The sequence below is a fragment of the Lonchura striata genome, chromosome 3, assembly GCF_046129695.1.
Source record: "Lonchura striata isolate bLonStr1 chromosome 3, bLonStr1.mat, whole genome shotgun sequence".
NCBI lineage: Eukaryota > Metazoa > Chordata > Aves > Passeriformes > Estrildidae > Lonchura > Lonchura striata.
Window position 1 is genome coordinate 87,397,288 of NC_134605.1, and position 12,597 is coordinate 87,409,884.

The 12,597-nt window shown below is 34.2% G+C and overlaps 1 protein-coding gene across 1 annotated transcript in view; it reads left to right on the forward strand.

The window, feature by feature from the left end:
• The first annotated feature begins 12,215 nt into the window (after positions 1–12,215).
• LOC110468097 (protein eyes shut homolog) overlaps positions 12,216–12,597 on the forward strand; it is a 597,595-nt gene continuing 597,213 nt past the window's right edge. Inside the window, exon 1 of the mRNA XM_077782364.1 lies at positions 12,216–12,345. Coding sequence (XP_077638490.1) covers positions 12,216–12,345 — 130 coding nt within the window. The remainder of the gene's footprint in view (positions 12,346–12,597) is intronic.

Consider the following 12,597-nt stretch of genomic DNA (forward strand, 5'->3'; position numbering starts at 1 on the left):
ATTTAGCCACTTTGTGTTATAATGCCTTTTCTACTGTATTGTATTCAGCTAGACATGAAAAAAGAATAAATAAAATATGTCATTTTTCAATTTGAATAGTCAATTTATGCTACAATTTTTAATATTTTTATTAACAGGAGCTCATAGAGAATTTATAAGATCACTCATAATAACAAATAATTGTAGTGCAACATGATAGGCTTAAGTAACAGAATCACAGAACCATAAAAAAAGCCCAGGTTGAAAGGGATCTCATAAAACCACCTAATCCAACCTTTCATGGAAAAGAAAGCCTTGGTTAGATTATAAATCACATTTTGAAAACCTCAAGTGATGGAGTTACTGCATCCCTGAGTAGTTTAGATACCTTGAAAGTCCACCTGCGACCCAAAAAATCACAAATTAAGAGGTGTTCTACGACATTCTAGGCCCCTCACTTCAAGAAAGTCATGAGGTATTGGAGTGTGTCCAGAAAAAGGCAACAGAGCTGGTGAAGGGTCTGTAAAGTAAGTCTTATGAGGGGCAGCTGAAGGAGATGGAGTTATTTAGGTTGGAATAAAAGAGTCTGAGGGGAGACCTTCTCACTCTCTACATGAAAGAAGATTGTAGCCAGGTGGGGGTCAGCCTCTTCTCCCAGGCAACCAGTGACAGGACAAGAGGACATAGCCTCAAGCTGTGCCAGAGGAGGTTAAGGTTTGGTATCAGGAATATTTCTCCACAGAAAGGGCTATTAAACTTTAGGCTCCACAACCTCCCTCTGCCCAGGGAGGCAGTGGAGCCACCATCCGTGGAGGTGCTCAAGAAACAACTGGATGTGAGACTTAATGTTACAGTTTAGCTGACATGGTGGTGTTTGATCAAGGGTTGGATTCAATGATCCTGAACATCCTTTTCAGCCTTAATTCTATGATTCTATGTGTGATTATTTTTAGCGGCTACAGCTACATCTTACTAATGAATTTTATTGTTTCCCTTAAAACACTTATTTTTCAAAATTCTGTCCGCAATCTTAAAAAATCATTGTTTTCTAAAGTGTAACCATAAACTATGTGAACTGCAAGATATTGACCATTGGTTATTGTTTTTTAAAAAGAAATTAGGAATAGGAATTAAAAAATACTTTACAATTATTTTTTGTTCTCTTTTCAGTTTTAAGATGTAAACAGACTAGCTTAGCAGACATCAACTTGGTTTGTCAAAAATAATTACTATATGAGTTAGGAACTAAACCACATCTGAAAATTCCCCTCAGTGTCTATCTACAACTTTATAATATTTAAATTTATTGAACTCCATTTGCATATTTTACTTGAAAATGTTCTCTTTTTATGAACCATGATCCCATATTACACTTGCAGTCAAGACCATAGTTCCAACTTTTTAAATTGAATTATCTATATGCTCAGTATATATTTAGTGTTTAGAGGAGCTGCCACTTCGGTGTTTGTTCTAGTCTGTATATGCAGCTTTATAAAGTTTCATTGTCTGTAAAAGTAAGACAGTTTTTGTTTTCAATATTTTTAAGACAAACATTTTATCTAGTTGCTTAGTGTACCACCAGTCTAGGAAAGAATATAGGTCAGTTTAAATAAAATTGCACATCTGGAAAAATTTGAATACTCAGGAACAATTGACTTTGCAGTAATAAACCTGAAGACTATAGTAAAATTGTATGCTTGGGGGAAAATACATATATGTGTGTGGTTTTTTTTAATATATGTAAAATGTAATTTCATTCAAACTGAACAGAATTCCATGGAATGTAAGATGAAAGAGGAGCTGTAAATAAGGACTACTGTCTTATCTTGAGCATTTGACAGCATGTGATACCTAAAGAGACAGGCATATAGTTGTATCCCAAAATTCCTGCAATGGAAAGATAGAAGAAGAATAAAATCCTCTAAGGACTAATTCCTAGCTGAAATAAAGTCTACTAGTTGATTTTGGAAGAAAGCTATTCTTATATTTTATCACGGATACATAAAAAGGCAGATTTGTGTTAAAATACTTGCCGTAGACTGAAGTATGGTGGTCAGACTGACAAGAATAGACCTGTTAATGGTCTGTTGAAAAATAAGATTTTTATTTAAATACATTCCATAGTTTTCATTTTGATTTAAATCTTTCGATTACACTAGCACCTTAAAGGGTAGCACCTTTCTTCACAGTGTAAAGTATCAAAATTACATAAGAGTAAATTAAACATAATGTAATAATATTGAAATATTTGTCTTAATTGCCTAAGGTTTTCTGGATGTTTTTATGAGTATGAGCTTACTTGACCTATTTGATCTTTAAGAAAATAGTAAACATCAGGATAAAATCCAGCAAAAACATATAAATACAAAAGTAAGAAAACACATAAAAATAATTTAAAAATAACAATTCCAATACCATACACATAGAAAGGGTTTTTTCTTGCATTTAGATTGTACTGCATTTTCCTTCAATATGTTGTTATAATGAATAAGTATCCCAAGGTAAGTTTAAGATTCAATACAGGGAGCATAACAAAAATCTCTTCATTTTAAGGTCAATTTAAAACTTAATCAAAGACAAATTAATATTAAAATATTTCTGCCAAGGACTGTTATTATTACAAATCTTAATGACATTATAAAGAGATTCAGACTCAAACTAAAGTACTAGTGCATTAAGTCTTCTTCTAGACACCATTTTCTTTAAAAACCAATTGATTAGAAGGAGGAGTCCTAATTGCTTTGAAATGAATATGTAGTTATCTTTCTTCATACTGGCAAAATTTTCATGGAAATGAAAATGAAACCTAAAAAGTAAAATGAAGAAAGGAGCATTAATTCAGATTTATAATGTTGAAGAATACAGGAAATACTGGTTTTGTAAGTAATAATAGCAATTAAAAACAAAAAGGAAAAAAGCTGTTCCAGTCTAAATTTTTCAATCTTTCAGTATCTTCAAATTGAAAATGAAGCAGCTTCTGATTTTCCCACAGCATAGAAGTAATTTATAAACTTATAAAGATTCAAGGATAGATTGAATCTGCATTATAATTAAAATGAAATAAAAACCCCCCAGTCTTTTCCTGATAGATACATATTAAGCTAAATTATACAACATAGGAACAATTTCAATTACTCTTTCCATGGAAAAATAACAGTCTAGTTCACTATTGTCCCTCCTAAAACAAGCACATTTTAAGGGCAGTCGTAAAAATTGTACTGTTAAATTAAAACATAAATGCATTTTATTACCTAAACAATAAATTGATATATTGATTTAATAGCCTTCAGTATTTTAGGTTCTTGGAGACATATCTTTTCAATATTACAACATAAAAAGATTAAATAACCATATTTACTACCAATGGCTTATTCCATTAAACTCTTTGGGAAAAAATCCAAGATGTAAAGAAAAAACTTTATGTATATGGTGAGTTGACCCAGGCTAGATGCCAGGTGCCCATTGAAGCCGCTCCATCAATGCCCTCTGCAATTGCACAGGGGAGAGAAAATTGATGATAAGTTGAGATAAGGGCAGGAAGAGATCACTTAATGATTACTATCACATGCAAAAGAGATTTCACTTACGGAAATTAGTTGAATTTATTACTAACAAAATCAGAACAGGATATTTAGAAGTAAAACAAAACTTAAAAGCACCTTGCCTCCTACTGTTCTCTTTCTTGGGTTTAATTTTATTCCAAATTTTCTACCTCCTCTTCCCTACAGTGGTGCAGGGATATGAGGAATGGGAGTTATGGTCAGTTCATCACATGTTGGTTTTGCCACTGCTTCCTCCTCAGGGAGAGGAGTCCTTCCCCTTCCATGGTAGTTTCCTTACCATGGCAGACAGTCCTCTACAAACTTTTCCAGTGTGAACCCTTCACAAGGGCTACAGTTCTTCCTGATCTATTACATCTTCTACAGGATGCAGTCCTTTAACAGCAGGCTGGTCCATCATGGGTCTCCCATAGGGTCACAACCTTCCTATGGGCACCCACCTGCTCTGGTGTGGATGTTCTCCAAGGGCTGCAGGTGGATCTCTGCATCCCCCATGGCTCTCCAAGGGCTGCAGGGCACAGCTGGCTCACCATGGGCTGCACCAGGAGCTGCAGGGGAATCTGAGCTCTGGCAACTGGAGCACCTTCTGCCCCTCCCTCTGCACTGACCTTAGGGTCTGGAGAGCTGTTGCTCCCACATGTTCTCTCTCTGCTCTTCTCTGGGTGCACTTCTGTGAAATAAGCATTTTCCTTTTTCTTAACTCTGTTACCCCAAGGCTCTAATGGGCTCAACCTTGGCCAGCAGTGTGTCCATCCTGGAGCTGGCTGGAATCTGTCAGGCATGGGAGCAGCTTATGGCAGCTTCTCAGAGAAACAAGCTCCATAGCATTCCCTCCACTACCAGAACCTGACCATGCAAACCCAACACAGTGTATCTGTAATTCTCATCCTCAGGTATGTGCAAATGGAGGCAGTTGCTTTTATGATGAAGAAAATCAGAGAGCTCATTGTGTCTGTGCTCTTGGATGGGCTGGAAACACATGCCTTGAGAATATTAATGACTGTGAGACAAACCAGTGCCAACATGGAGCCACATGTGAAGATGGAATTAATAAATACAGGTACTAACATATTGCTATCTATGCAAGCCTTCATAAAATGTTTTATGCCATATGAAGATATTTTGACTTTCAGAAATAATTACAAAGGGTGTTGTTAGTGCAGTAATATAATTTTCATGTCAAAAAATGCCATGCAATACTTATTTTCAATAAGGATGTGGATTCAGTAAAATTGTATATTCTGAAGTATTGCAGGAACAAATATTCCTCTTTGCTGGTCAAAGAAGTTAAATCAACTATGCAGAAGCTCACATAAACAATCTATTTTATTAAATGGCAAACATTTTTGAGCCTGGACTCTGTCATAGAGTGTCTTATAAAAATTTGAATGGTAATTAATGATCATTTCAGTTATTGAAACATAAAACTATGTGTTGTCCTTATTAAGCTGTAACATCCTGTAGATATTTTAAAAATGAGGTTTTATAAAATATGGTGAAAAAAAAAATGGAAAATATTTTTTTCAATTAACAGAATTCAGCTGTTCTTATCAGACTTGAATTATTTATTTTTCCGCTGCAAAATCCAGAGTAAATAATACTTCTCCATAATATCTGTAAATGTATTTTGAAAGACATTATGCTGTGCAATGCCCTACTTAGACTCACTGTAATTAGTATGCTTTAATGTTTCTACGTATAAAAGATTGCAATTGTGCACAAAATAAAAATAGAAGCAATTAAAGATGTCTTCAATTTCACTTCTGTTTTCAAAGTATCTTATGTAAAAATAACTGAAATCACCAAACAGGCACACAAATAGAGAAAAGTGATTGATTCGTAGTATATCAGAGTTAAAGGACTTTTGTCAAGGAATCCTTACAAAGTAAACATCCTTCTTTTTTTCCACTTTGCAACTCTTGTATCAAATTACTGGACCATATTTTGGCACTTTATTTAACTATTAAATCTGTGGGTTTCCTTTCTTTATCAGGAAAATAAGTCTGACAGAATTATAAAGCTATGTTTATGTTACACAATCTACTAGCATTTACTGAGAAATTAGTAGTTCTGAAGATATCTGGTAATAAAGAATTTTTGATTTTAACTTGCTAATCCAGACTCAGTTTACTGACAGGAAACACTTAATTCTTATTTTCAGTAATTGAAAGACAAATTATATTGACATATCAGTCTGTTTATCTAAGAAACAGGAAAATATACCATTAAGATCTGAATCTCAGATGGTCAGCTTTGTTAGCAGAAAATTTGACCCCAAAAGAACACGATTGGTTATTTGGTCAAGACAAAGTGTATCTGCTCTGTTGAGAGAGAGTTGTTGTTTCTCAATGACAATGAACATTTTTTAAAATGCCTAAACTATACCTGCCTTAAAAAAATATTTACCAAGTTATTGTTAGCAAGTGAAATAAAATATTTTCCCTTTTCCAATACATGATAAAAAACTACAAGAGGAAATGCTGAATGTAATGCACCTTTTCTAAATATTTGTAATTGCATTTCTGTCCTAAAATGGGTATAATTTTTATCAAGGTATTTATCAAGAGTTGTATTTGATGCAAAGTAGTTTCAGGAAGACATAAGAGAACTGTCAGCAGAATATATGGAGAACCAAATGTATAAGTGTCATTAAGAACACTACAAAGATACATTTTTTTAAACTATTACAGCCATTCAAAATCTCTCTTAATGAGCGCAGAAGATAAAGATATGGCAAAAATTTTATATGTGTTAGATTTTGTTTTACATAAAATTACTATAAAACTCTAGACCTTTCAGTTAAGAAATCTTGCATTTTAAATTATTAAATTTTGGTAATAATGTATTTTTCTAGTGGTAGCTTGATATAGTAATGCTAACACAAGGAAATCATAGAAAATATCCAACTTCAGTTCAAGAACATCCTTCTCTTGGAAGATCTCAGTTTTCAAGCCATCTTTTTTCCCTTTCTTTTTTTTTTTTTTTTTTCCCAGATGGGAAATAAGCTGTCAACTGAATTAAACGTTTCTAACTTTTTGTCTCCTTACCATGGCATGCACTTTTTCTCCTCCCATTTTCAAAATACTGTTCCAGACTGTAGTGTCACCTAGAGGTATCTTTATATATATGCAAAGAATTTCCTTTGAGTTCAGATTGGGGAATTGCTCTAAGTGAAGGAGGAGGAGTTTTAAACTTTTATACAGTGTAATTCTCAGCAAGGCTGCATGCTAAGATCCTCATAATTACAATAAGGAGTCTTAAGAGTTTTATTCCTTTGGTTTAGTGAGCCTACTCTTACAACTAAAGTGGCCCAAATCACAGTGACACAAAACCTGTAATTAATTCAAATTAATTGTTGTACTGCCAGCTGAATCTGTGCTGTTGTGATATCATGAAGTAAGTCAATCAGCATGTATTTAAAAAGATAACTTCAAAGAATTACTGCTCTTGCCACTGGGTTGATGGTGTAGCTGTCAATATGAATCTGGCAGATACCATGCAACAGAGTAATTGCATCCACACGCCAAAAGAATCTCTTGACTTTTGATTATATGTACTTGAGAGAAAAAGCAACAGATAAGATTCATTACCTTAGTAAATAGAAAATGTTTCTACATTAAAAAGAAAACAATAATAATTTTTCACTTCTAAAGAACCTGTATTGTTTGATTATGTTCTGTGTAGGAGAAGAGAGAGAACTGATTTAATATGCCTCAATGAGAAGCATTTAATGAATAATTAAAGTGAAAGCGATCTTTGAGGAGTATAACCTCCTGTTTTAAAATCCAAGGGGAAATTTATTACTCTGATTTCTTTACCCTTGTAAATTTTTTTCTTCTCAATGTTACATTTTGGACAACCAATATTATAACTGAAATAAGACAATAACAATAGATACTTTACTATTGTCTATTCAGTGGAAAGGAAAGATTTACCACTGTTAAAAAGTCATGATGAACTATTATGTTTTTAAAATGTATTTTAGTCAATAGCTATAGCTCTGATGTCAGCATTTCATTAATGTTTATGCAGAAAAATATCTAATTAAGAAGTTAGGTTTGGTGTATGGTAAAACTTGAATTGCCAACACATTCTTCAGTGCACATAACTGAATCATTAATTAATAACAGTACAAAAGAGGGAAGTGACACATTGTAGAGTAAAATGCTTTAGAGTATGAAACACTTCTTTGCTTGATGCCATCAAGATTGTGAAAAGTAATTTAGATCATTTATGGGTATCACAAAATTTAAAGCTTCTATTATTTTATTCATCCTTGACTTTTTCTATATTCTTCCAGCTGGGTAAATTGAGCTGTTTGATTAGAATATTTTTTTGTATCTAATTTTCTTTTTTCAAGTTTATTCATCCTATACTATATATGCAATTTGACTGCAGGACCTAGTTGACATTGTCATATAAAGTTAGTACTGTAGTAACACAATTTTCTGCAGCAATAATAGACTTCTTCCACTAGAGAAAGAGGAGAAATACTTTTCCTCAATTCTACAACTCCAGAAGATTGGTGAATATGTCACAATTTCTTAGGGAATACCTCTGCGATAAGTTATACAACAGCTTTTCTGCAGAGAATAGAGATGCATATAAAAAGTCAAAGTGAAACTAAATACCCGTTTTGACCACTTATGTGTCAGTTCACATTTCAATATCAAAAAGTGATAATTAATACTGAATAATTACAGCTAATATGCTTGGATAAATAAAAATAAATCAATAAATAAATAAATGTGTATACACACACACACACACACACACACACACACACACACATATATACATATATATAAGAATGATAAATATTAAGAAAACAAAGTAGAGGGATTCTGGGAAATCTTTGCTAATTCCAGGCTTCAGTGTTCCTATATGCTTCTTGTATCAATATAGAAAATAGTGAGGTCATCTCCTAGCACAGGTTAGCATAGACACATCTTCAGTCTGGTCTTTGGCTTTTTGCAGTCATTCTAAAGATTAATTTGATGTACACGATTATTTACTCAATAACACAAGTCACACTACATCTTTAGTGTAGGTAGTCTGTGGTGACAACTTGACAACTAGACTGCCTGGACAAACCAGCACCAACCACACATCTGATCTTTCGTGATAAAAAGTTGGTAGAAACACATTGCATCTGTGCCATAACCATTCTCATTTTAGCAACACATTCTTTCTTAGACTAAATTCCATGCCTGTTTTTGCATCTCCGTTTAACCATTATTATGTGATATTAACTATGTTTAGGCTCTGGAGTAGTAACATACAATTATCTGCATGATATATGTGGGAGCACAGTGATCCTCAAGTGACTTGTGTTTGCTACTCACTACTAAAATTCATGTTTGTAGCAAAAGCATTGAGGTATTTGTTTTCTCTCTTAGTATCTCTTACCCTCAAAATTTTGTTGTGGATGAAAGAGGACATACGTGAAGCTAAGTATTGTTACTCCCACGCTAACACAAAACTTTTTCATATGCTGGTCTCTGGTGCCACGCTTCTGCTTTCACTGTTCCCCCCTTTTGTCCTTAAGAAAGAGGCTGGGGAGTTGTCATTAGCATTTCCTGGTCTCTGCTGGGAGATCTCACACACACACTCCAGACAGGCCATTCCAGAGCTGAAGCAGGAGCAGGAGAGGGAGGAGTTTCTGACTCCAGCACAGGGAGTGACACCCAGACAGGCCATGGAGAGGCTGAGCCCCTCTGCTGAGATGCCAGTGCACAGCCAGGTCATCCCTCTGATAAGTACAAAATACAGAGTTCCCTGAGCTAGAAATACAAATTGCAAGTTCCACGAGCTATAAATATACTTACAAATGGAAATTCTGGTATTGTATATATCTGTATACCATTATTTTTATTATTTATTGTAGAGAAACATTTATGCTTCAAAGCAAATAAGACTGAAAATCAACCCATGCCTCAAAGCTTCTGATATCATGCTCAGTATTTTAGTACTGCTGCAAATAATAATAAAAAATCTAATTATAATAAAAGTATAATAATAATAATTATTATTATTATAGTAGTACAGCACCTAAGTACACTGTTGTAGGAAATGACCTCTACTAAATTAAAAGACATCCAGGTATAATTTCACTATGAAAAACAAAATGCATTTCTTTATTAGCTGTTTACGATTTCTTCAGACACCAAAGCATGGAAAAATAAGATATTCATGACATCATTGCTTCTAGTATGGAATCAGATGTATGAAACCTAAACTAGAAGATTCTACATCACATCTGTTTCTGTGTGTCTCTGAAGATAAGCTATACAACTAGTAACAGTCAGGAAAGGCCAGAAAATTCTTCATCCTCATATTTTTGTTAAGGAGAGCTCTATGTTAAATTTTCCATTCAATGATAATGATAATAGCCACATTTTCAAAGAATGATTTAATTGTTCCATTTTTTACAGCGCACACACTAATGGTTACTGTAAAAAAATAAAAGGAAATAAAATTATTAACTTCACCAGAAAGATTAATATGACCAGTTCTTTACCATATTATTGTAGGTAATATGGTAAGATTCAGAAAATATGCAACTAAAGGTAACTAAGAGCACACCTGCTTTTAATGTTTAAGCATAATGAAATTTTATGCAAGATTTATATTTAGCTATAAATGTAATTGTCTAACACCACCTGCAGCCAAGCCCAATGCAGTCACTCACTCACTCCTGCACCAGCAGGATGGAGAAGAGAATTGGAAGAGTAAAAGTTAGAAAACTCATGGGTTGAGATAAAGACAGTTTAATTGGAAATGCAAAAGCCATGCACACAAGAAAATCAAAACAAGGAATGAATTCACTGCTTCCCATGGGCAGGCAGGTGTTCAGCCATCTACAGGAGAACAGAGCCCCTTCACAAGTAACAGCTACTTCAGAAGACAAATGCCATGAGTCAAAATGTGCCTCAGTTTTTCCTCTATCCCATCGCTTGATATACTGAGCATGATGCCATGTGATATGGAATATCCCTTAGGTCAGTTTGGGTCACCTGTCCAGGCTGTGTCTCCTCCCAGACTCTCACACACCCCCAACTTCCTCATCAGTGTGGCAGTGTGAAAAGCAGAAAAGGCCTTGGCTCTGTGTAAGTCCTGCTCAGCAATAACAAAACATCTCTATGTTAACAGCTCTGTTTCTAGCATAAATCCAAAACCGTGCGTTAAAACCAAGAGGATATGCGTACTAGCCACTGTGAAGATTAACTCTACCCCATTCAAAACCAGCACAGTAAAGTATGTATGATATCTTTGTGCACTCCATTCCCCTAAAAATGAGAATCAGCTGCAGCTCTCAAGAGAAGGCAGAGATTTGCCATTTACTAAGTGACTGAGGCTGGGAGGGAGAATACAACAGCTATATATACTTGAGTCATTACTGCAGTAGCAATGGATCTGTAGAGCAAAAATGGTAGTGATGAAGGTCTCACAACCACACTAAATGAGATATGGAGGGCTTACTTCAAGCAAGATCTATTTTGGTCCATGGACTGAAAGCCCATTAGCAGTTGGTGTCCATTAGCTTCACTCCAAGGCACAGAGCTCCTGATTTAGTTTCCATATGTCTACCATAAAAAATGCAGGCACTGTAAACAAGGACAGAAGAAAAGAGCCACGTGAGAATTCACTCATGATAAAAATAAAGGGAAAAATACTCTTTCTGCCAAATGGATCAGTAGAGAAAATTACTATAATCAAGGCTTCTTTAGCTTGTTAGTTCTTTCCATCTGCTGGATAGAATGTCTGTGGGTCAAGAATATGTATTATTGTAAAATTACCTCATGTGCAAGGAGACCTCTGGACATGATAAGGAGAGGATCAATCAATGAATATATTGCCAAGTATATTTTCTAATTTTCTAATTTTATGAGATATGGGTCAGCTATGAGATAAACCAGATTTGTTTTCATTCACACAGCAAAAGAAAACAAAAATGTAGAAAGGGCAACCATGAAAAACTCATCTCCAGCCTTACATGATTTAAATGTGTGTCTAAATTTTGGAAAAAATACTCTGAAAAATTTCTATAAAATATACTGAACAATATCTATAGCATTCTATAGATACTTTTTATTTGGTTAGAAAGAAATTGTAACTTTTGTGGTTAATGTTAAAGAACTTTTATACTGATTTCATATACCAACAGGTTGTAATATTTTTTCCTCCTAGAGATACTGTAGCAGCTAGCCATTAAAAAAAAAAATTATTAAAATGCATAATACTCATATTTATAAGAGTTTTCTCTTTCAATATTTTCATTTGAAGCTTAATATTAATATAGCTCCTAGTTGGTCCTATGTAAATAGCTAAGATATTAATTTAATTATTGCTAGCAGTGCATGAGAAATGAAGTTACTTAGTGAGTAATTAAAGGTAAAGAAATGATTGAAAAAAATTGTAATTAATTTGTGAGTAATTTAAAGGCAGAGTATTGTTAACATTATTAGTGATAATTGACCTATATATTCCAGGCTAGTGATTTAATTGGATTCCTTCCCCCCTCCTCTCCTTTCCTCTCATTTCAATAACAGGTGCATATGTCCCCTTGGTTACACCGGCACATTTTGTGAACTTGATATAGACAACTGCATTGGAAACCAGTGCTCTCAACATGGATTCTGCCAGGACCACTTGCATAATTACAGCTGTTACTGCATGCCTGGGTATGAAGGACCCTTCTGTGAAGTTGAAGTTAATGAATGCTCAAGTTCACCTTGCAAAAATGGAGCTACTTGTATGGATTTAAGTGGCCACTTTTCTTGTCATTGTACTGCTGGGTTCACAGGTAAGTTTTGTTCTTTTGAAGTGTCTTATATTATAGATGTATTTGTCCCACTCTCTTTAAGCAATATTTATGTGACTGTTTAATTACAATTATGTATAAATATGCATTCATTTGTATGTTTCACTGACATTCTAACTTAATTAACATTGAAATTCTTATGGTGTCCCTTCTAACAGTTCCCCAGCTGACCTTCCTTCCACTAAATGCACAATTCTGAGTATTAGCTTTGATTCTGTTGGGAAAAAAATCAAT